General features: G+C 43.5%; 1 protein-coding gene across 9 annotated transcripts in view; it reads left to right on the top strand.

Annotated features, from left to right (window-relative positions):
* MBOAT1 (membrane bound O-acyltransferase domain containing 1) overlaps positions 1-24,245 on the top strand; it is a 98,673-nt gene that overhangs the window by 55,520 nt on the left and 18,908 nt on the right. For 4 of the 9 annotated variants that reach the window (XM_045584321.1, XM_045584322.1, XM_045584319.1 and 1 more), the window contains 5 exons: positions 9-86; positions 4,401-4,496; positions 17,737-17,792; positions 20,260-20,314; positions 22,274-22,457. In XM_045584321.1, the coding sequence (XP_045440277.1) occupies positions 9-86; positions 4,401-4,496; positions 17,737-17,792; positions 20,260-20,314; positions 22,274-22,457 (469 nt within the window). The remainder of the gene's footprint in view (positions 1-8; positions 87-4,400; positions 4,497-17,736; positions 17,793-20,259; positions 20,315-22,273; positions 22,458-24,245) is intronic. The other 5 variants (XM_045584320.1, XM_036446151.2, XM_036446150.1 and 2 more) reach the window with 3 other exon arrangements.

Here is a 24,245-nt window from a genome sequence, read left to right as displayed (position 1 = left end):
TCTTAAAGGTACTCTGCACATCTGTTTGTGCTGGTGTTAATGTGCTATGGAATCTTGGTCACTGCAAGTGTATCCAATATTCACAGGTAAGACTCTGGGAATAAACAGTGCAAGGTGGGGTTACTCATGATCTTTGAAATGTATTTATTTCCATGGGAAGGGGTACCTTCCCCATGTGTGTTACACACTTGTTCTCTGGGACATCACAGGGAGGGGTGGGAAGCCTTAAATGTTGGGAGTCTTCATAAAATGCTTTACAGAAAAGGTGGGGTTCACATTGGGTTTTTGGTGAAAGACAGTATGTCAGAATTAGGCAGCTCTATTTGTGATAGCCCCAAACTGGAAATAATCCAAATGTTCCCTGCCATGGAATACTGCTCAGCAACAAAAAGGAGTGAATGATGGATCCACTCACTGACATGGATGAATCTCAAATATGTCCAAGTGAAGTAAGCCACACAAATTCTATTCTCGAAAAGGCAAACTAATCAGATCAGATATTCCCAGGGGCCGGGTGGTTCAGGGGAATGTGGTGGAGATCCAAAGAAGCAGAAGAATTTGGGATGTGATGGTCCTTTATCTTGAATTTGGCTGTGGTTTTCTGGGTGTGCATGTATGTCAGAACTTTGTATACTTAAAGGATGTACATGGAAACTGTTAAGGAAGAAGTATTTTTACTATGATATTTTGAAGTAATTTCATTCTACCTTGAAGGCTCCATGCTTAAACCATCAATTAAGAAGCTTGGGTAGCTGTTCTCCACTGTCTCTGTTTCCCATTGTCTTTCTGACACCCCAGTATTGGACCTGAAGGGAACCAGGAAGCCCATATTTCTAATTTGGAAAGAATGGGTTTTGGAATGCTTTATATCATGACAAAATGCTTTTTCTTTCTTTACTTTTTTTTTTTAAAGTAAGGGTGAAAAATGGCTGATTTTTACTAAACTTGATTTTTGAAACAGTGGAATGATTAATGAAATTGCTGTTGCATCTCTTTGCGCATTTCCTTACAAATTGTGATTTGTTAGCTCTGCCTGTGCTTGTAGGATGCCGCTGGGGTGTGGTCTGTTTTTCAGAGGGTGGAGAGCTTGCATGCACACTCACTCTGGGCCAGGCCTCTATCTCTGTGTTAGTCTCTGGCCAAGGATGGAACACTCCGGCCTTGGCCGAGCCTGACAGTTTACAGACAGGCAATCATGTTGTGGTAGCAGAAGGCCGTGTCACAAGACCAGAAAGAAAGGATGCCAGGACAAGTTTTCCCCTTTCTTTGCTTGTGCGGTCGCCAGTGCTGCAGAAGCAGGGAGTGGTGCAGTCCCCAGTGGATGAAGTCGTTTCCTATCCAAGCAGGAAAACAGAGGAGACCCAAAAGAGCAGGAAACCTGGCTCTTTCTAGCCGTGTGAGGTCAGACAAGTGATGCACTTCTCTGTGCACCAGATTTCCCTTCCATCAGAGGTGGCATCTGTGGTGGTTTGAACTTAAGTTCTCTTCAGCACCAGGATTTCAGGATTCTCTGTGAATTGTTCTCTTCTCATCACTGAGTCGGTTTTGGGGGTCCTGTCATATGGCTGGAAGGGAGGGAAGGTTAGCATTTGCTGCAATGGGAACGAACCCATTTCTGGACTGACCATTGTCATTCAGGGTTTACAGAGAGGCCTTGGGGTACCAGCTGTTTCCTTCACAAGTCGCTATGTTGGGCAGAAACTACAGGAGTTAATTTACCTCATGTAAACCAGCTGGAACAGAATATAGTTACTATCTCCTAGGACAGGGGCCTTGGTGCAAATTCAGTGATGCAGTTACCAATTTCAAAGTATTTGCTTTGTGCCAAGTGCCAGGCCAAGCTCTTTTAAATATATTATGTTTCATCATTTTAAATATATGAATGCTTGTTAAGTGTATCATTTGATATGTTATTTTCTATATAAAAGCCTAAGCAACCATTACAACTGGACTATTGGCCAGTAGTTATGACACACACTGACCACCAGGGGGCAGACGCTCAATGCAGGAGCTGCCCCCTGGTGGTCAGTGTGCTCCTACAGCCATCCTCCTGCCGTCCTCGCTGGATTGGGCAAGAAGTCCCCAATCACAGACCAGGCCAAGGGTGGGGCCAGGTCAAGGGACCCCACCCATGCATGAATTGTGCACCGGGTCTCTAGTATTTAATATTTATCGCTATTGCAACTATATTCTTTCTAGGACAACTCAATAGGATATCAATTTTTGTTTTGTTTTGTTCCCGAGATGAGGAGATGAAAGCTTAGAGAGGTATACAGTTTGTTGAATTTTCACACAGTGAATGTATTCACGTACCCATCTCCCAGGTCAGAAAGAGAAATATTACCTTCATGTATTCCCAGGTTCTACCGCAGCCCTTCTTCCTGGAATAGCCACGTCCCCATCTCACACCATGGGCTAGTTTTGCCAACTCTGGTTATGAACCCACATTGGTCTGTCTCCAGAACACACGCTCCCTAGGCCACTTCTGGGTTCCTTAGATTTTTCAGGTTTGTCCAGAGCATGAATGCATTGCCCTGTTGTATTGGGACACAGCATTTGGCACCATCCTTGGTGGGTGGGTCTTAATATAACAATTGAATTGAACTTGCTTTTTTCTCAGGGTGAGGGGGAAGGAGGAAGTATGGGTCCAACTCCCGTTGAGGAGAAAGAGGAAGCAGCAGGCCTGGCTGCATTTGAAAAGGTTCTGGAAGAATCTTGTCTTAAATCTGCTCTGCGCTTCTTCCTTGAGCCCCACTAACTGGCTGGAGAAAGGGCACATGTGTGGGAGGCAAAACTGCCAAACTCCATTCAGCTTCTGCCTCAGCTTTTGAGGGAGCTGTTTTTTTCTTAGTCATTTGCTTTTTTCACCATCTTCTGGTTTGGAAAGGTTAAGGGTGAAGCCAGGGTAGGGGAAGATCTTTGTTGTGTAGTAAGGTCTTTGATTGCAAACAATGGTAAAAAGAAGTTGAAGTTACGAAGTGTATTTGAGTGTGTGAACCTCTTTCACAGGCCTTGTCTGGTTCTCTCTTGCTACCAAATGAACATCTTTTGTCTCTGCCATTTACTGCCCCTTAGGTGGATCTAGTCTTCATGAGTTATTTTAATGTGAATTTGTGTATTATAATTTAATATCAGAATCGGTATCTTCCACATGTTATGACACATTTGGAAGTTATCCCTTCTGATTGAGTGCTTCTGATGGGCTCCTGAAACACTTTACGATGTTTGACTAACAGTAAGGGAACCCTTCCTATGTCAGGTCAAGTTGGGGAAACAGATGCTTAAAGTTTTAATATTATAACTATAGATGTTAGTACATAGCTGAGCTCCAAGATAAACTCTAGCACGGAGAAAGGAAATGTGGGCAGAGGAGGGAGCTCTCAGAAAGATATCGGGCCTAAAAATGCAGGATGTCCAGTGTAGTTAGAACATAAGGCGGGTGTGGAGTGTGGCCAGCGGTGAGTCCACAGAGGCCAGGCAGAGCTTTGTGTGGGAAGCACCTTGCCTGCCGTGTGCAGGAGTGTGGATGTGACTGGGGAGTGAGATCCTTTGGAGACTTCTAAGACCAGTAATGTTTATTTGGTTGTTCACCCAGTGCATGGTGACTATAGTGAACGAAACACATATGGTCATCCTTGCCTTCATGGAGCTTTCACTCTAGCAGGGGCCACAGTAGTTAATCAGATTATCACATATCTTTATTATTACAGGCCGATGAACCTTTTAAGTGGCAGGTGTGTGTATGTGTGTGCATTGCTGGTTTGTTCTGTAGGCTGGTGATATGGAGCAGATGGGACCTGGAGTCTCAGAGAGGGTTCTGGGCAGAGCATTGGGAATGGTAACTTAGGAGTAGACGGAAGAAGATATGCTGAGCAAGTGCCTTGGAAGAATTAGCCAAAGTCGTGGGAAGAAAACAAGGAGATTTGAAACCAAGAGAACAAAGCATTTCAGGGAGAGAGTGGTGGGCAATGGTGATTGTTTTTATTTACAAAGACCATCTTGTAAATGTGATGGTTTGTGAAGGGGAGAATCTGTGGTCAAGACCTTCCAGGTGAGAGGTTCCCAGCTCTGGCTGCGTATTGGAATTACACCTGCTATGTGCACACTGTGCTGATTAAAACTGAATATCTGGGCGTGGCGCCCAGACATCTGTGGCTGCAATGATTCCCCATTATGCTGCCAAAGCTGAGGACTGCAGTTGACCAGGTGAGAAAAGATGAAGGGCTCGGAGCAGGGGGTGCGGGGAGAGGAGGACTAGAGTGTAGCTAGACCAGACAGAACTTTGTGACATTGCAAAGGGGTGGGGGAAGGTTGAGGGTGAGGGAGAGGAAGAAGAGAAAATTGATTGAGTGCATTATTGCCATGTATACTAATCTGGTCCTGTGGGGTTTGGGTTTCAGATACTCCTTTTTTGTAGCGATGGGATACCTAACAATATGCCACATCAGCAGAATATACATCTTCCACTATGGAATCCTCACTACGGATTTTTCTGGGTGAGTATATTAACTTGGGTGGGGAAGTCTGACTGCTCGCCTTGACCCAGCCTCTTGGGGTCTGGAAAGATCAGTATGCACATTGGAATCATGGGTGAGTCAATGGGCAAGACAGTGCTAAGGAGTTTGAGAGGGAAGACTCCATTGCTCTGTAGGACTGTGAGCTCTGCTGCATTGGAAGGCAGGGGCGGGTGCAATGGCCCATGGGCAGTGTCTGGCTCACCACCTGCCTTTGTAGTGATGTTGGAACACAATCAGGCACTTACTCATCAGAATGCTGTCTCCGGCTGCTTTTGCATGGTGAAGGTAGAGGTGAATGGTTGTGACAGAAACCACAAGATCCCACAGAGCCGGAAATATTTGCTCCCTTGCTCTTTACAGTAAAAGTTTGCTGACCTCTAATCTAAGGCCCTTAACTCAGGGTTGCTGTTTATCTCTCCTAGTTATTAATACAAAAATCCTTCCATACTAGTTGATAAATAACTGCTACCGTACCTTCTTGGGTACTTCCTGGCTGCCCCGCCACTCCCCACCGGATCCATCAGACTTGCAGCAGGTAAAAAATCCATGTCTGGCACCAGGCCTTTACCTGGTGGGCCACCCTTCTCCTGATAGGTCACCTGGGAATATTACGGGATGGATCGGTGAAAATTGTATGCCCTTTGAAGTTCGTTCAGTAACCACTTTTCATAGCTCTGGAGGAACGGGAGCGAAAGCCGAGTGATTCCTCGCTGCACTTTGTATGCTATCTATCCACAGAATTTCCTTAGGAGTTTGGTTCTATTCCCCTGGGAGAAGCCGAGTTCTCCCCGCAGGTTGAACTGCGTTTCATTTGATGAGAGATTGGAGAGGAGGCAATGAAATAAGGGGGTTACAACTCCCAGCTCATTCCTGTGAATTTTGCAAATGTGCCTCTAACCCACCACATCATGAAGAGGCTCGGGAAGGCAGAGGGAGTTGCCCTGGGACGGACACAAAGACGCTGCATCAACGTTTCCAGTGCTGCGGTGTGGTCTCAGGCTGGCGTCTCAGGCCTCTGGGTTTTACTGATTTCTCTTGAGCTATTATTTCCTTGCTGCATTCCTTCCCCCCTAGATTATGGAGCAGTTTTTCAATTGTTCTGAAACAAGTTCACAAATTTCTTTTTGTTTTTTAATGATATGCATTGCCATCAAAATATGGGAACAAGAAAGATAACAATATAGCTGGGAAGTTATAGCATTAAAAGTAATTTTTAAAAGGTGCTCAGACCTCTCCCTAATGTTTGGTAAACAAGCGTCAGTTTTTTGGTCTCACCCCAGAACCATATCTCCACCCCTCCAATACTTAGAAGAGTTCCTGGCTCTTAATACCCTGTTTCCCCCAAAATAAGACAGTGTCTTAAATTAATTTTTTTCTCCCAAAGTTGCGCTAAGTCTTATTTTCAGAGGATGTCTTATCTTTCCATGCGCTAGATCTTATTTTTGGAGGATGTCTTATTTTCGGGGAAACATGGTAGGTGTTCAGTAAATTAATGAGTTAAAAACTGTAGTATTTGTCAATCCTTTTTCAGTATTTCCAGAATCCTCAATCAAATAGCCTGTAGCCATTTGGTTGGGATATTGACTAAAAAGTGTTGACTTTAGCCCAAAGTAGATTATTACTTATTTCTCAGCTGCATCATTTTTCATTTTAATAAAAAAATATTATTTATTTCTTTATTTATTTTAACAGAGAGAAAGGGAGAGGGATAGAGAGCTAGAAACATCCATGAGAGAGGAACATCCATCAGCTGCCTCCTGCACACACTCCCCACTGGGTACGTGCCCGCAACCAAGGTACATGCCCCTGACCTGAATCAAACCTGGGACCCTTCAGTCTGCAGGCCACGCTCTGCCAACTGAGCCAAACCAGTTAGGGCCATTTTTCCTTTTTGAGGTACAAAGTGTATATTTATTCATTCCTTTCTGCACTGTTTTTGGATTCCCAGTATGCAAGGCACAGTGCCAGGGCCTGGAGACACCCAGGCAGGAGGAAGGGTATTCCCGCAAAGGAAGCAGCCCTGCAGGAGCACAGAGCTGAGAGACAGGTGCCTGGGGAGGTCCCAGATAGCCACCTCCCTGACCCTTACCATCCACATCCCTGTGTCACCAGGTCCTATCAGGTCAGCAGTCTGCCTGTCAGTAGGCTCTATCCACAGCTCTGCAAGCCTGCAGCCACCACACTGGGCCACCACGTGTCTACAGTTCCCCCAACTGGCCATCTTTCCTTCCACCTTGCCCCTTCTCTGTTCTGTGTTTTCTATATAACCAATGAGGTTCTAGAATACCAAGCACATGATGAGTGGACCTGCCTCATCTCTTGTCATTTCCTACTCCCCACCGTTGTGCACTGCAGGTGGTAGCAGTGCCGAAAAGTACGTGGTCTGCAAGCACATGGGTCAGTCCCCATCTCTCTACCTCTTCTTGCTCATTCCACCATTTAGAGCTATATTTATCATCTTTGTCTATAAGGAAGCCTTTTACTTCTTTTCCCAAAACCCACTTCAAAGATCACCGTTTTACAAAGCATTCCCTGATTGCTGTCCCCTTGCACTCCCTGTCCCCTTCCTCCAGCAGGCACTTCCGGCACCTTGGACCTTGCACTGGGCTTTAATGGCTGGCGCTGCCCATTGCCTGTAAGTCAGACCCACGGAGTCCCTGGCGCCTGGAGTGTTTGTAGCTGCAGTCACAGGCTCTTCTGCTTTCATCATTTGATTTGTATGCTTATCTAGTGTCATCTGTGCTTATTCCAGAACTTGTTTATTCCAGCTTGTACTTATGAGTAAGCTGGTTATACAATATATGGAAGGAGGAACATGGTTTCTCTAAATCTAAGGTGAGTCCTTTGGAAAATCACCAAAGCAAGTTGAGAGTATTAAAAGAAATAGCTACTGAATTAAGTGTGGGTGAACATGCTAAAAGGATGTACAAAAAGTAGGGGTCCTGCACTGGATTGCTGTGAAGGCATCTTTACTTTCTTTTACCCTCTCAGTACATGTTAGAGAAAATGAGTCTGGAGATAGTAGATGGGTGTGTGTGTGTGTGTGTGTGTGTGTGTGTGTGTGTGTGTGAGAGAGAGAGAGAGAGAGAGAGAGAGAGAGAGAGAGAGAGAGAGAGAGAGAGAGAGACACCATCATTGAGCAGATCCAAGCTCCAAGAAAGCACTGTGGTCCTGCATTGAAAGGCCCATCAGTGCATCATTCAGCAGATACTGATGAAGAGCCCTGTATGTGCCAGGCACAGTTACAGGAGACAGGAGTGAGCAAGACTGTCGAGTGAATGTACCGTTATCAATTTCAAGTTTGTATAGGAAGTTTAAATGTGAACATGTCATTGTGTACTGAGTTGATTAGTGTTCCCCCAAATTCATGTCTGCCCAGAACCTCAGAATAGGTCCCTATTTGGAAATAGGATCTTTGCAGATGTAACCAGCTAAGATGAGGACCCACTGGGTTAAGGTGGACCCTGAATTCATTTGACTGGTGTCTCTGTAAGAAGTCCACAAGAGATGCAGACATACAGACAAACGGAGGGAAGAAGGGCATGTGGAGATGGAGGCAGAGAAAAGAGTGAGGCAGCTACAAGCCGGAACTGCAGGGCCTGCTCTCAGCCACTTGAGAGCAAGGAGGAAGCCAGAACAGGTGCTCCCTCACAGCCTCCAAAGGAACCAGTGCTGCCAACACCTTGTGATTGGGCTTTCAGCCTCCAGACTCCAGACAGTGTTTCTGGTTCTAAGCCACCCAGTTTGTGGTCATCTGTTACGGCTTCTCTAGGAAACGGATACACACTGTTTTGTGATTGCATATCTTTCCGTGAGCTAGCACATCCCCTCCTCCTGATCCTGCAGCTAAAAGTGCCTCCATGGTCCACATCTCTCCCTGTTCTTGTCACACTGCCTCCTCCACTGGTTTTATTCATAAAACCATAAACTCTTGCCCTTGCCGGTTTGGCTCATTGGATAGAACATCGGCCTGTGGACTGAAGGATCCCAGGTTTGATTCCAGTCAAGGGCATGTACCTTGTTTGCGGGCACATCCCCAGTAGGGGGTGTGCAGGAGGTGATTGATCGATATTTCTCTGTCATGGATGTTCCTAGCTCTCTATCCCTCTCCCTTCCTCTCTGTAAAAAAAAGTCAATAAAATATGTTTAAAAACACACACAAAAGAAACCCCATAAACTCTTGAAGGATGGTTACTTCACTTTAGTATAATCAGTGGAAAGTAACCAAAGGAAAAATAAAGGGCATTTGTGGAAAACAGTGGTGTGTTTATGACATGCTGTGGACTTGAGGTTGGACAGCAGGAGAGACGAAAACCAGTTCCTGTCGCCTTCACTCCCAGCAGCAAAGCTGGGATACATGTCCTCAAGGAGTGTTTGCCCGCTGGCATTTTCAGATCTCCTTGCATTAAGAAATCTCTGACATTACCCACACAACTAGAGAATGTTTGAACTAGAAGGGACTGTTGTTAGGAAAAGGGTAAAAACAAAAAACAAAACAAAACCATCTTCTACCTCTGAATTGCATGCAATTTAGTTGTCTAATTACCGAGTGGCCATACTATCCAGTTCTTGATGGTATGTCTTTTGAATTAAGAAAACATTTTAACGTTATCTTTCTTATTGAAAGTATTATAGATGTCCCCCCCCCCTTTAATTATAAGGCATTTTTAAGCAGCATCCTCCCCCTCCCCACCACCACCATAAATGCACAGTGCCTCACGACATAAACCCATCTTCTTGGATAATCTCAGTTAACAAAAAGGGAGAGGTACATAGCAACCTGCAATAGCAAGATGTTTTAAATCACAGACTCTCAGAGAGAATTCTTCACCCGTCTGTTCTCATTATGTGCATGCAGGCAGCCATTCAGGAAACCACAGGTGCTCCTTCACAGTGCAATTTAACACTGTCATTTCGGTTTAAAAACCTTAGGATTCTGTTGAGGAGTAAAGTAGTGTTCTGAAGCTGAACCTGGCTTTTTACTCAAACCTGGCTTTTTAACGCGGTCTGACGGGGCAGTTATATACACACCTAAGTGCTCCGCACATTTCATTGCACCTTTAGAATGAAAGCGCAGGTAGGAATCGGATGGGGCTGGGATTCCATTAGTGTTTGTGTCAAACAACACAGGTTTTTAATTCTGAGGAACACGTAAACTGGCTGCACTTTAGATGATTCCGGTGCTTGGGATTTCATCTTTCTAAACGTAAGCAGGTTCCCGTGGGCTAGACTGGGGGTAACGGTGAGGAGGACACACAAGGGACACCTGTGAGTGCTGCTGATCCAGTTCATGTCAGTATGTGTCGTGGCAAATGCCCCCCATGCTTCCTCTGTGAGTGCGGGCTATTGAAGATACTAGAGCTTTTACTGATCTTCTGGGGGATGCACAACAATTGCTTGTGATAAGGCTGGCACTTGATTCCTTTTTAGCTGGTGGTTATGAACTGATTCTTTGTTGCTCATAGAAAGGCTTTCTTCTGAGGAAAGAGGCAACAAGCACCTTTTTTTTTCTCTGTAGGGCAGGCTAGATCCAGGCAGACAATTGCTCTCCTACCATGTTGGCAACGTGAGTTGCCCATGTGTTTTTGAAAACATTAAGAAAAGAGAACTCTTATATAGTACTAGTGGGAGTATAAAGTGGTTCCACTCTTCTGAAAAGGCAATTTAGCCATAAAATTCAAGCAAGAATTTTTTAAAAGTTCATATCCTGCAGTAAGATAAATTCCTGGGAATTGAATTACCTCAAGGAAATCAAATGTATTCCTGAGCATGTTCAACTGTTTTTGAATAATATTGAGAAATTAGAAGTCTCCTAAATGGCTCAAAAGAAGCGAATGATTAAATGATGGAACTAAAATGCACCCATTGAAAATGATGTCTCCAAAGGATGTTTAATATGCTGGAAAGTGCTTACACGATAATGGAAGGTAAAAACCACAAAACAGATACATGTATTAAGATGCCAGTTTTTTGAATGCAGACACGTGTAGAAAAAAAAGAGAGTAAAAGGAAGTAATCAAAATGCTAAGACAGTGGTTCTGAGGGGATTTCGGTATTTTTTTTCATTCTTTTAAATGATTATAATAGACACCCCAAGTGTTATTTAAATATATTTGCATGCATATTTGGATGAACGTAGCCTACTGGAGTAGAACAACAGCCATTTGTGCTTCCTGTTACCCTGTTTGGTTTCTTGTAACCCAAAAGCGTGGTGTCACTTGCCTGCACGCCTGATGGTGGAGACCATTTGCCCTTTTGTTCCACTGCAAAGGTTTTCTTCTGTAACAACATCCTGGTCATTCTATCTGACCAGCCCAGTAAGTGCAAATAATTGGGTTCCCCGTGATGGAAAAAGGATTATTTGCAGACAGCGTTCTGTGTTTGATTATTTCCTGCTTCTCGGTCAGGCTGTGCCAGCTTTTTAATAATTAGCACGTCACCTGGAATTTAATTCTGAAGACATGAGTTCCCAGGTCATGCAGCGTTTATTTGGTGAGTCCCTCTTACAGTGGGGAACTCTGATTTTGCTGTTGTGGAACGCCGAAGTACAGGGATGAAATCTTGGAAAAGAGGCGTGGAAGGGGTACACGCCCATTCTGCTCTGCTTGGCCCTGTCTGGTTCCACACAGATTTCCGGAATTCTGAACCGAGTCCCAAGGTTCCCTCCCTTCAGGTGCAGCACTAGGAAGCCAGTGGAGCTTGGCACTCTCTTTGCTGTGACTCCTGGAGTCCCTTCACGTTGGCATAGTTGAAAGGCATCTGGGAACATCCCACTAAAGCTGTAATGTCCTTTAGTAAGAAATCCAGGGGCCAGGGGGTTCAGCCAGGGCAGGGGCAGCAGGGGGACAAGGCTGGGCCCAGGCTGAGGGGTTGGGACACTCAGCTACTGGCTCCAGGCTGTGGGTGCTCAGTGTGCATTGACCTTGGCCCCTCTGTTTGCCGTGCACATTGGTTGTCCCGTTGCCTTGGATTAGAAGGTTGCTGTACTCGTGCCAGACTTCTTGCTTGCCTGACTCCTCGCTTTCTTAAGTATATAAATACCACACATGGCTTTGTATTATAAACAAGGAAGTAACACAAACATAAAGTAATTAGAGCATTTGCTGTTCTTCTGAGGGAAGCTCAACAATTGCTCGTGATAAAGCTGGTCCTGGGTTCCTTCGGAGTTGGTGGTGGAACTGATTCTTCTTTGTTGCTCACAAAGGGTGCAGACCAAGGTGCTTCTGAGGGCAGCAGCAAGGACTCTGCTGTGTCCATGAGTTTCCATTTTATATTCCACACATTAGTGAAATCAGGTGGTTCTTAGCTTTTTTTCTGACTCACTTAGGATAATATTTTCTTCTTTCTTTCTTTCTTTCTTTCTTTCTTTCTTTCTTTCTTTCCTTCCTTCCTTCCTTCCTTCCTTCCTTCCTTCCTTCCTTCCTTCCTTCTTTCTTTCCTTCTTTCCTTCCTTCTTTCCTTCCTTCTTTCCTTCCTTCCTTCCTTCTTTCCTTCCTTCCTTCCTTCCTTCCTTCCTTCCTTCCTTCCTTCCTTCCTTCCTTCTTTCCTTCTTTCTTTCTTTCTTTCTTTCTTTCTTTCTTTCTTTCTTTCTTTAATATGTTTCTTTATTGATTTTAGAGAGGAAGGGAGAGGGAGAGACAGAAACATCAATGATGAGAAAGAATCGTTGATTGGCTGCCTCCTGCACGCCCCCTAGTGGGGATTGAGCCCCCAACCTAAACATGTATCCTTGGCTGGAATTGAATCTGGAACACCCCCCCCCCCCCCACCCCATTTCACAGGCCGATGCTCTATCCATTGAGCCATACTGGCAAGGGCAAGGATAATATTTTCAAAGTCCATCAATGTTGCTACAAATGGCAGTATTTCGCCTCTTCTCGTGGCTGAGTAGTATTCCATTGTGTGTATGTACCACATCTTTGTCCAGTTCTCTTGAAGGACACTTCGGTTGTTTTCATGTCGTGGCCACTGTGAATAATGCTGCAATGAACATAGGGGTATATGTATCTTTGTGAATAAAAGTTTCAAGTAGAGAACCAGAAAAGGGATTGCTGGGTAATATGGCAATTCTATTCTTAATTTTGGATCTAAAATGACCTGTTGGGGAAGATCCTTGAATGTCAGATCCAGCTTGATGCTGGCCAGCCAGCTGTGTGACAGGTTGGCGCTTTTGATGACTACATTATCTCATTGTTCCACCCTACCTCTACCAGCACAGAGAACTTAAGCACTTTAGGTCCAAAGGTTAAGGTAAAACATGTAGGTTTTATTGCTCAAAAATGGATTTTATTTAATGTGTTTTTAAAATATATATATATATTATTGATTTTTTACAGAGAGGAAGGGAGAGAGATAGAGAGCTAGAAATGTCGATGAGAGGGAAACATCAACCAGCTGCCTCCTGCCCCCCCCCCCCCCCCCACTGGGGATGTGCCCACAACCAATGTACATGCCCTTGACCGGAATTGAACCTGGGACTCTTCAGTCCGCAGACCAACGCTCTACCACTGAGCCAAACCGGTTTTGGCTTGTTTAATGTCTTAAAGACTAGGTTATTTTTCTGTTGGTAGTTGGTATGGGACATGGAAATGGATGAATGGATACCACTTCTGATAACTTGCCTAACATCTGTATCAGGAGGCATTGATTTTGTGGGGTAGGAGAGGAGGGGGAAGTACATAGCATTGTTCTGTCTTTCTTTTTGCTCTAAACACACCTCCAACTGCCTGTCTTCCTTTAATTTCCCCCTATATTTCCTTATCTAAATTCGACTAACAGTCTTCAGTTTAGGAAGAAAAAAATGGTTTTCTTTGGCTTTTCTTTTTTAATCATGAAAAGAATTCATGAGACAAAAAAGAAGTGGTTCTACCTCAACCATCCTGGACTCAAACCTTGATTTCATAGTGGTCAGATGGTTTCCATGGATTCATTTCCACCGGCTGACTGGTGTTTACAAAGCCAAGGACAGGGCATACTCTGCAGGGGGTGGAAAATCCCAGTGCAGCTCAAGTTCTAAGGCCTCATTGTCCTGTTCTTTGGCTGCATCAAGGGGCCTTTTTATGTCCTTCCTGCGTTCGTAGTAGGTGCTTGTGGATGCTGGGTTTTGCATTTTTGAAAAAGAAAATAAAAGAAAAAAAAGAAAGTTCCAGCCACAAGCCAACAAGCATGTCTTAGATTGTGTTGTATTTTTATTGGAATGCATCATGGATGGTATTGATATATATATTTATTGATTTCAGATCTGCTTTTTCATAGGTCATCAGTCTGTTATTTATCATTGACCACATGTGTGAGATGTTTTTTTATTTAAGTTGCTAGAAACTTCTTCAGATGTCTGACCAGAAGAATATATTGTGGAAAGTATCATCTGGATGATGTGTAACAATATTTGATCCAGAGCTTCTTCTTTTCCCAGAAAAGGGACATTATTTTTTCTAAACAAGGACAGCAGTGTGGTTTTTACATAAACCTAGTGGTGCTGGTTTCATATTGAATAGTTGTTATTTATTGACGTTGATCTATTCATTATTACGAATTGTATTGGTCTAGGTTCTCTGAGGAGCAGATGTCAAGATAGGATCAGAAGTATGAGAGAGTTATGGGGTGAAATGCCTAGGAGGGGGATGGAGAGGCCACTGCATGAGGCTGGGAGAGCCATTAGATCGAAAGCATGACTGACCTGAAAAGAGAGGGGATCGGAAAAAAGAGAGGTCTTGAGCTGCAGTGCTGTTCTAAGACAGTTTTGTCAAGTTCAGTGGGAAATCCTTGAGCTAAAATTCCCAGGGCAGAGGAAACCACGCCTTGTGGGGAGGAGCCTGTCTGTGCTGGAGGCATGGGCTTCGCACAGACAAGGTGGCAGAACCAGAGGGCACAGCTGGAGCCAGTCAGCGATATGTTCTCAGGACCACCCTGAAGGTGGACATTAGACTAGCAAATGCCTCGCTGGACATGGGTCTAATCATGGAATATATTAAATTGAACCCCAGATGGAGGGAAACAAATGCTGTATTTCTACAGAGACAGAAAGGTAGGTTAATTTCTTGAGACATTTTATATCTTTGTTGATATCTATATTTTAAGGGCCTAAAAATACATGTATTTTTATGAATGAAATAAAATGTAGGAACTTACTTGGTTTGCAAATTGCATAGGCACCAGAGAATGTGCCTCAAATTTAAAAATTTTGTACTGGGCCCGGCTGTGGTGCCTCAGTGGTTGAGTGTCGACTTGTGAACCAAGAGGCCATGGTTCGATTCCAGGTCTGGGCAGATGCCGAATTGCTGACTCAATCGTGAGGAGGGGGTATGCAGGAGGCAGTTGATCCATGTTTCTCTCTCATGGATATTTCTATCTCTCTCTCTCCCTCTTTCTTTCTCTCTGAAATAAATAAAAATATATTTAAAAAATAATAAAAATTTTGTACGGGGATTTGTGCAAGGAAGAGTGGGATTTTTAATCTTGCAGGAGAAAAAAGGCTTTGCAAAGAAAACTGTACTGCTTTGAAGGTCACATTAGAACTACCTTCCATGTGATGCTTAACGTGAGTCCCTCTCAAGAAAAATAGCTCGTGGCATCTGTTATACACGGTAGGTCAGAGGCCTCAATGAATATCAAGTAGAGCTGCACAGGTCTGGTCTGGTCTGTAAGATCAATTTTATCTTCTAGGAAGTGTCTGGGGAGCCTTTATTTCTGGGACCCAACTCTCAGTGTTCTGGAAAGGCAGCTATTTTTTTCAGTATAAAAGAGTAGTCGCCTCAGTGTTAGGTCTGAGCACGTCTTGCTGCCTCAGCATGGCCACCTCAGCGGCTCCCTTGTGTGCCACACCTTCTTGCCTGTCCCAGCAGAGCACAGGTGCCCTTTTATTCCCCAATCAGACTCACTCATCTCTTAGCCTTATACGCAGCATTCAGAATCTTGTTTCAAACAATGGCCATTGGCCACTGGGCTTTTGCAAATCCTATATAATAAAGAGGTAATATGCAAATTGACCATTACTCCAACATACAAGATGGTCGCCACAAGTTGGCCAGCAGGGGAAGGCAATTGGAAGGGACCAGGCCAGTAGGAGAGGGCAATAAGGGGCAACCAGGCTGCCAAGGGAAGGCAGTTAGGGGTGACTGGGCCAGCAGGGGAGGGCAGTTGGGGGCAATCAGGCCAGCAGGGGAGCAGATAGGCATCAATCAGGCTGGCAGGGGAGTGGTTAAGGGTGACCAGGCTGGCAGGGAGAAGCAGGTAGGGGCAATCAGGAAGGCAGGCAGGCAGGCAAGTTGTTGGCAGCCAGTAGTCCTGGATTGTGAGAGGGATGTCTGATTGCCCATTTAGGCCTGATCCCAGTGGGGTCCCAGATTGGAGAGGGTGTAGGCTAGGCTGAGGGACACATCTCCCCCCCTCCTACCTGCACCCTGCATGAATTTTGTGCACTGGGCCTCTAGTAAGATTTAATGCTGGGTATAAGTATTAAGATTTCAAAGTGTATTTGTTGGTACTTTCTTGAAAATGTTTTATTTTGTCAGTTTACATTGATAGTTTAAAATATACCATGCTTATTATGCCAGAGATGGAAAGTGGGCATCAGAATGAGAAGCATTAAAGGGGAAAATGGACTCACATTGGTGGCTAAGTGCAGTTGATACACATCACACTTGTGTCCGATTCCGTTCTCCACACACCTGAGCCTGGCCTGAGCTCCGGGCACTGAGGCTGGGTGGCATCTCCGGGCCCTTCGGGGACACTGCCACAGGACATTGGTCACAGCCTCAGCATTGCCTGTGAATGAGGCATCAGTCCCTAGGGGCTAGAGTTACCAATTCAGTAAGAAGCCATAGAAGGAGATCAGAAAACCAGGATAAATTAAGAAGGTTTTTAAAGAACAATGGTTGTTCGAGCAGTGGGATTTTATCTTGTTTTTGGGTAAGAGTTGAGCTACTCAAAGTACTAAGCTAGGGCAGACAATTGGAAAAACAAGTGCATTTGAAATATTGTAGTTTTGTTGAGATACGCAATCCATATACCATACAATTCACCAACTTAAAGTATACAATTCAGTGGTTTGTCTTTGCATATTTTCTGAATAAGTTATAGAGTACAACTATTCACCACAATTAATTTTACATTTTCAGCATTCTCAAAAGAAACCTGTAGGCATTAGTTGTCACTCCTCATTTCCTCCCAGTTCCCCAAGTCTTGGCAACAAGCAGTCTGCTTCCTTTCTCTGTAGATGTGCCTGTTCTAGACGTTTTATATGAATGAAACCATACAAAATGTGGCTTTTTTGTGTCTGGTTTCTTTTACTTAGCATGTTTTTTTTAAGGTCCATCCATATTGTAGCATGTATCAGTACTTTATTCTTGTTATTACTGAATAGTATTTATATCATTTTATTTATCCATTCACCAGTTGATGGACATTTGGATAATTCCCTTTGGGGCTATATGAATAATGTTGCTCTGAACATGTGTGTACAGTTTTTTTGTGTAGAGATATTTTTATTTCTCACGAGACTATACCTAGGAGTGCGATTGCTTAGTTGTATGGTAACTCTATGTTTAACTTTTTGAGATACTGCCAGGTTGTTTGTAAAGCAGCTGCACCTTTTAATATTCCCACCAGCAATGTACAAGGGTTGCAGTTCTCCACCTCCTGGCTAACACCTGTTACCTGTCTTTTTGATGCCAGTCCTTTTACTGCTTGAGAACTGGTATCTCATTGTGGTTTGATTTGCATTTCTCTTATAACTAGTCACTGTTGAACGTTCTTTCATGTGCTTATCACCATTTGTGTGTGTGTATATATATAAACATATATATATTTTTAGAGAAATGTCTATTCAGATTCTTTGGCCATTTTTTAAATTGGGTGTCTTTTCATTATTGAGTTGTCAGAATTTATGAATTCTTGCTTACAGATACATGATTTACACACATTTTCATGCATTCTGTGAAATGCCTTTTCACTTTCTAGATCAGGGGTGGGGAACCTTATTTCTGCCAAGAGCCATTTGGAAATTTATAACAAAATTATCCACTTAAAAATTAGCCCGCTATATTTGGTCAAACATTTAATTAACTCACCCCTAATGCTTGGCAAGGCCAGATCAATTGATTTTGCGGGCCTTATACAGCCCTCGGGCCAGATGTCCCCCACCCCTGATGTAGAGAAAGAGAATAAAAGTTGCAGTGGCACTTTTACTAATCTTGATTATTTCCCTTTTTCCTTTTAGGCCTCTGATGATTGTCACTCAGAAGATCACAACCTTGGCATTCCAAGTTCATGATGGTGAGAAAAACATCCTTCCTCCTTGTTCTGAGTCCACCTGACCGTTTTTGTATTCTGTATACCGTCCCAAGTTTAGACAAGTGCTAGAAGATCTTGCTATACCTTGTCCAAAATTTGTAGGCCTCTTAAATTATAGCTTTTAACTTTCCCAGCTATTATTTATCATTTCCCTCCTGGATCTGTAGCCTAAATTTGCTGAAATATTTGCATTGAGAACAGTGGGTTTTCTGTTTACTTTCACAATGTTTTAAACTTAAGCTAACTTATGGTGCTCTCTGCCCTTCATTTCCAAATCTCTGAGGTAACGAGATTAAACAGCATGGGCTGGTTAACCAGTTTTTAATGCTAGTTTTTTGTTTGTTTGTTTGTTTGTTTTGCTTGGACAATTATCTAGTGAGATTAGCCTCACCCTACAAAAATCTGGGAGAGGAAGCTCTTCTCTTTGTATACAAAATGAGCATTTTTCTTCACTCAGACTCTCTCTAAAAATGGCCAGGAATTTTTCATTTCCGTTGTTAAAACTGGGTCCCAGGGAAGTGGACGGGCACTCTCACTGGCCAGAGGATGGGCTTACTCGGTGCAGGTGCAATTAGTAAAAGGATGATCCGAGGATTTGTTCTGTCTGGCAAATGCTTTCTGATGGCTGAAGCGTCTTTAAGTGTTGACAGGTTGAGCTGTCCAGCCTCTGCTAGTCTTCTTGTTTCCAAGCTTGGAAACCAGTTTCATTTAGATTCTGTGTATTTTTCATTCATATTTAGTGACTTAGTCATTCTGTAGAGAACTGGTAATTTTATACCAAGGATAGAATTTTTCTAGGGTGATAATTGTTCTGATTTGCCCAGAACTGAGAGGTTTCCTAAGATACAAGATTTTTAGTGCCCAAATTGACAAAGTCCTGAGCAAACCAGGGTGAGTTGGTTAGTGTTTTTGTACCTGAAAATCTACTTGGTAGTGTTTATAGACTAACATCCGCAACATAAATCAATAACTAAAATCACTTTAGTGTCCGGGATTGCCAGATTTGTACTGTTTGATGAGATTGTAGAAAAAAGTGAGTGTGATATTTTTTAAACAAACACTGCTTTTTATGTGTTTTTTTTTTGTTTTTGTTTAGTCTACTTTTGTTTTTTATACAGGATTTTTGCCTGAATTTACTTTTGTAAGCATTCTCAGTTTATTTTCTGGGATATCCCTTACATACAGAAAAATGTTTGTTTGCCTTTGTCTTTTTCTCTTGTGTGTAGAGGAAGAAGTAAATTCTGGAACCACTGCCTTCTCTTAGGCTTGTTTTTGAGTTGCCTTTATGAATGGTGAACATATCAGTCTTTGCTGAATATACAGTTTTAAAATTTATTTTTATTATTGAAAGTATTACAGATATCCCCCATCTCCCTCCCCGCCCCCAATTGACCCCCTTGCCCAGTTCCCTCTCCGATGCCTTCACTGCACTGCTGTCTATGTCCATGGTTTATGCACATATGCTTACTAGAGGCCAGGTGCACAGGTGGGATCCCCTCAGCCTGGCCTGTACCCCCTCACAATCCGGGTCCCAGCAATCTGACATCCCTGCCCTGCCTCCCCCGCACCATATAGCAGTGCCAGAGCGGCAGGAGGCCAGAGACGAGCCCCAGCCGTGGGCCTGTTTTCTGGCTGAGTGGCGCTCCCACTGTGGGAGTGCACTGACCACTGGGGGCAGCTCCTGGGTTAAGCATCTGCCTCCTGGTGGCCGGTGCATGTCATAGTGTTCTGGTCATTTGGTTGTAATGGTCGCTTAGGCTTTTATATATATAGATAAGTTCTTTGGTTAAATTCTTCCCACCTTCTCCCTGCTTCCCTCTGAAATTTCTGATACTTAAGAGATGACCCTCCAGTTTCTTTGACTCTCAGTTAACGTACATTTTACGGGAAGCACAAATGTGATTTGGTTGGGAGTTTTTCTGGCATGGATGGATTTTAAAAGAAGTAAAACCTCCCAAGAATTCTTGTGTGTTTTCCTAGCATTCAGGATTATGTTTCCTGTGTTTTGGAAGAGAAAAGTCCCTATTTCTTTACTCATCACATTCCACACCCATTCTCTCAGGTGTCTTCACCCAGCATTTTGGAGAAGAATTTGCACTGATATAGGCTGCGAAGTTAGACTTATGTTTCTCATGTAGCAACAAAAGCATATACACCAGCATAGTAAGGAGTGTAGAGTGTAGAGTGGAGGGTGTTCTGTGATCCATGTCTTACTGTGTGAATCGACTTGGAATAGCCCCGAATCCTCCCCTCTTCATAAGAACCTGTAGAGACTTTCCTTACACGTGGACTTGTGGGGTAGTGCTTCGATCCAGGGCATTTATTTTTTAAAAGGAAAGCTTTGATTTATGAAACAATAATCACCTTTTTCAGATGAGTTTTATAAGCTTCTCTTAAGATTAGTTATCTACATCACTGAAAACATTTCTAAATGTTTTCTTTCTCATAGGACTAGGTCGAAGAGCTGAAGACCTGTCTGCTGAGCAACACCGACTTGCTGTAAAGTAAGTTAAGTTTAATAGTATATTCTTTAAAAAAATATATTTTATTGATTTTTTACAGAGAGGAAGGGAGAGAGATAGAGAGCTAGAAACATCGACGAGAGAGAAACATCAACCAGTTGCCTCTTGCACACCCCCTACCAGGGATGTGCCCTCAACCAAGGTACATGCCCTGGACCAGAATCGAACCCTGGACCTTTCAGTCCGCAGACCGATGCTCTACCACTGAGCCAAACCGGTTTCGGCGATAGTATATTCTTGAGTGCTTTGTATATCAGTATCTAGAGGTCTTCATTTTTTTAAATCCTCGCCTGAGGATATATTCTTTTTTTAAAATTGATTTTATAGAGAAAGGGAAAGGGAAGGTGAGAGGGAGGGAGGAAGAAAGAGAGAAAGTGAGAGAGAATGAGAGAGAGAGAGACATCAATAAGTTGCTTCCCTTATGTGCTCTGACTGGGAATCAAATCCACAACCTCTCTGGTGTATGGGATAATGCTCCAACCAACTGAGCCACGGTGAGATCTTCATTTTAAAAAATATTTGCATATGAGCTTCATTATGTGTATGTAATAGTGTTTATTTAATGAATCTGCTATTGGTGGACCCTTGGGCATCTACCAGTCTTTAACTTTTGCAAATAGTAAATGATGCTTGCACATAGGTCACTTCAGATGGGTTTGGGTAGAGCTGTAGGATGGATTCCCAGAAGTGGGACCACCGGGCCAGAGAGTAAATAGATCTGTGACTTTGTTAGTTTTGCAGGATTCTCCTTCATTGGGGTGGTTATGTCTGTTCCAGAATTATTTTTATGGGGCACGTGTCTCAGGTCCTCAAGAAACAGGTATCAATGCAAATTAGTATGATGAAATGTTAGCATGAAAAAACATAGGAGGTAAAGTTGGAGAGAGAACACTGGCTGGGGAGAGGAGGAAGGAGGAAGGCCGATGAAGGTGGACTTTGGCCAGTGTTGACATGCAGTAGAAAGAGGGTGGGTGTTCGAGAGGGAGGAGGCTATGCAAAGTAGGAGAGCAGCACATGAAAACAGAAATGACATGTGGGGTAGCATATTGGGGATGGTACAGCCCTGGCCGAGAGCTCCTACTAGAGAGTAGGAGGAGGAGATAGCGGGGAGGAGTGAGAGGGGCCCAGGTGGTAAGGAGATTGAGTGCCTCATTTCTTCATTAAGAATTTGAGACTTGGAACCAATGGAAGGTCATTGGAAGAGTCTTCTTTGCTGAGCATTATGGGTGTGTAAGTGCTAAGGCATAACTCACTGGTCACCAATGGCATTTTAGGAAGCCTTTCCCCACAATTCTGTCTTGCTGGAAGAGCATGCCCCTCCACATGCCATTAAAGGACACACAGAATGGCTCCTGCAGACTATTTCCCCTGCTGCTACCCTTGTCTGTGACCTCATGTGTGGATGCCAAAGCAGACAGGAGACCGTTACAGCGGTGTTTTTGCGTGGCTTCTTCAAGTAGAAAGTGGTTCCACCCATCCTTTGCTTTGTGATTATTTTAGTAATTGGGAGGGAGTTTTCCTATTTGAAAGCATCTCAGTCAGCTAACAGGTTTGGATCCCCTGCCTCCCCCCGCCGCCTTATGTTATTACCTTCACCTTCTCCTGTAGACTGCTAAGGTTGAGAAAGCATTTTGCCACTTCAGAGTTGCCTTGGCTCTAGACTCCACCCTCTGTGCTTATGGTAGCGATCCACCAGCAGAGGGCGCCATAAAGTGCTGCCTCCTCTCTCAGCCACTCACCTCATTAACTTTTCCTTTCAACAAGATTTCTCGCTTAAGCAGATTTTAGAGAAACAGAGCAAGGAAAGATCCTGATGTGTTTAATAAACTGTAAAGATAACACTCGTGTTTACGATTTGCTTATTTGAAAATATGGAAGAAAAATGAAAGATTGAATACTTCTCAACCTTTTTTTTAAAAAAAAAACACTTTATTTTCACAGAGTAAAACCCTCTTTTTTGGAATACTTAAGCTACCTTCTCAACTTCATGAGTGTCATAGCTGGACCGTGTAACAACTTCAAGGACTATATAGCCTTCATCGAGGGGAGACATATACACATGAAGCTGCTGGAGGTGAACTGGAAAGAAAAGGGTTTCCACAGCTTGCCAGAACCTTCTCCCATGGTGAGTGTTTAGTGCCAAGTGTTCACCCAGAGGCCCCACGTACAGAGTTCTGCTGCCAGGGCTGACTCTTACTAATCATTGTTCTAATTCAAAAGCCAACCAGTTTAACAGAAAGTTTGGCCAATAACTTTTCCCCCCATTTATTTAAAATACCGATATTGGCATTTATTTGCCGTCCTCTGAATTGGAGAAACAGATGCATATTTCACAGAGCTGGTCATGGGCTGGGAATATTAAAGCAATCCATCCATTAGTCAACCGGCCAATATTTAGTGCCTACAGTGCTCTCAGCGCTGTACGAGCTAACACATTCAAATTTATGGGTGTTTTGTCTTTACGAATATAAATTAATACACAGCCAAAGGATAATATTCATAAAAGCTGGGGGTGGGGGCGGGGGAGGAAGTGGGGACCGGAATAAATGTGCTTTTTATTGGAGAACCCACTTGTTTCCAGGGAAACCAGTTTTACACTGCCCAGAGCTTGGTTTTGGTGCCTTTGAGAGAGTTTAAGATGGTTTCTTGAAATAACTTTTTAATTCCAGTAGGAATTTTATTCATCTCAAAGTAGTCCACATAGGGTAACTTAGTGAACTTTACAAATATAGTAAACTTATTCAGATAAACTGTCCTGTATTTAAGGGAAATTTGTCATTAATTAAGGAAATGGGGAAAATTGGAGAAGGGAGAAAACCAGGATGATTCAAATATTTCATAAATGCTAAAGTCTAGGCAAAATTAAGTATTTGAAAATTTAAGTGACTTATTAATTAAGCATGAATTTTCAGATGGTTTTGACAAGGCTCCTCAGCACCTTTTAGTTCATCAAATGTCTCAGCTCCGACTTGTTACTGAAACAAAATAGGAGTAAAGTCACCATGGCGACAAGACATCAGAGTAACCACAGGTGTTTCCACATGTCTGTCACAGTAGTGCTTCTGTGTTTCACATGCTTCTGCTTAGAAAACATTATAATTATTGAGTCTTAATGAGCATCACTCTGTAGGAAACTCTTGCATTTTTGTGCACAGAGAAAGTGAAGTGGGGAGGCTGTGTTTTGGCTAAGGACATATCGATGAGAGGGGCTGGCACCCATGAGCTAAGTCGGGGGACAGGGGCCCCATCAGTGACTAAGTGTGGTGAGTGTGTAAGGGGGAGCCAGGCCCTGCTCTCGGTACCTGATGTTCATTCACTTAAAACCCAGCCCACCCTCTGAGGGAGGTGCTGTTACTATCCCTTTATTACAGTTAAGGTGTCTGCTTTTTATAAACTTGGGAATTATAATTGTGTTGATGTTAAGTGACATTCTCTGGAATGCCAAGGAAACTGGGCAAAATCACTCCATCCAGAGGAATTTAAAATGTTAGTATGAAAAAAATAAAAGTAAATGTCAGTACATTCCCTGACCGGTGTGGCCCAGTGGTTAGAGTGTTGGCCCACACACTGAAGGGTCTCAGGTTTGATTCTAGGTCAAGGGCACGTACCCCACGTTGCAGCTTTGGACCCTGGCCCTGGTTGGGGTGGTGTGCGGGAGGAAACAGTCCTTGTGTCACTCTCACATCGATGTTTCTCTCTCTCTGTCTCACCCTTCCTTCCTCTCTTTTACTCTGTAAAAATCACAGGGGGAATATAACCTCTGGTGAGGATTAGCAAAATAAAATAAAATGTCAGTATATCTTAACTCCAGAGCAGGCTACATTCATCCTTCCTGGAGGGTTTCTAAAGCTTTCCATTACTTGCCGTGTCCTGGCACCGGCATTCATCACACGCACGGAATCTTCTGAACTAA

Source organism: Pipistrellus kuhlii, unplaced genomic scaffold (genome assembly GCF_014108245.1).
Source record: "Pipistrellus kuhlii isolate mPipKuh1 unplaced genomic scaffold, mPipKuh1.p scaffold_m20_p_2, whole genome shotgun sequence".
Classification (NCBI taxonomy): Eukaryota; Metazoa; Chordata; class Mammalia; order Chiroptera; family Vespertilionidae; genus Pipistrellus; species Pipistrellus kuhlii.
The sequence above is the reverse complement of the archived record's forward strand: the minus strand, read 5'-3'. Positions and strand labels throughout refer to the sequence as shown.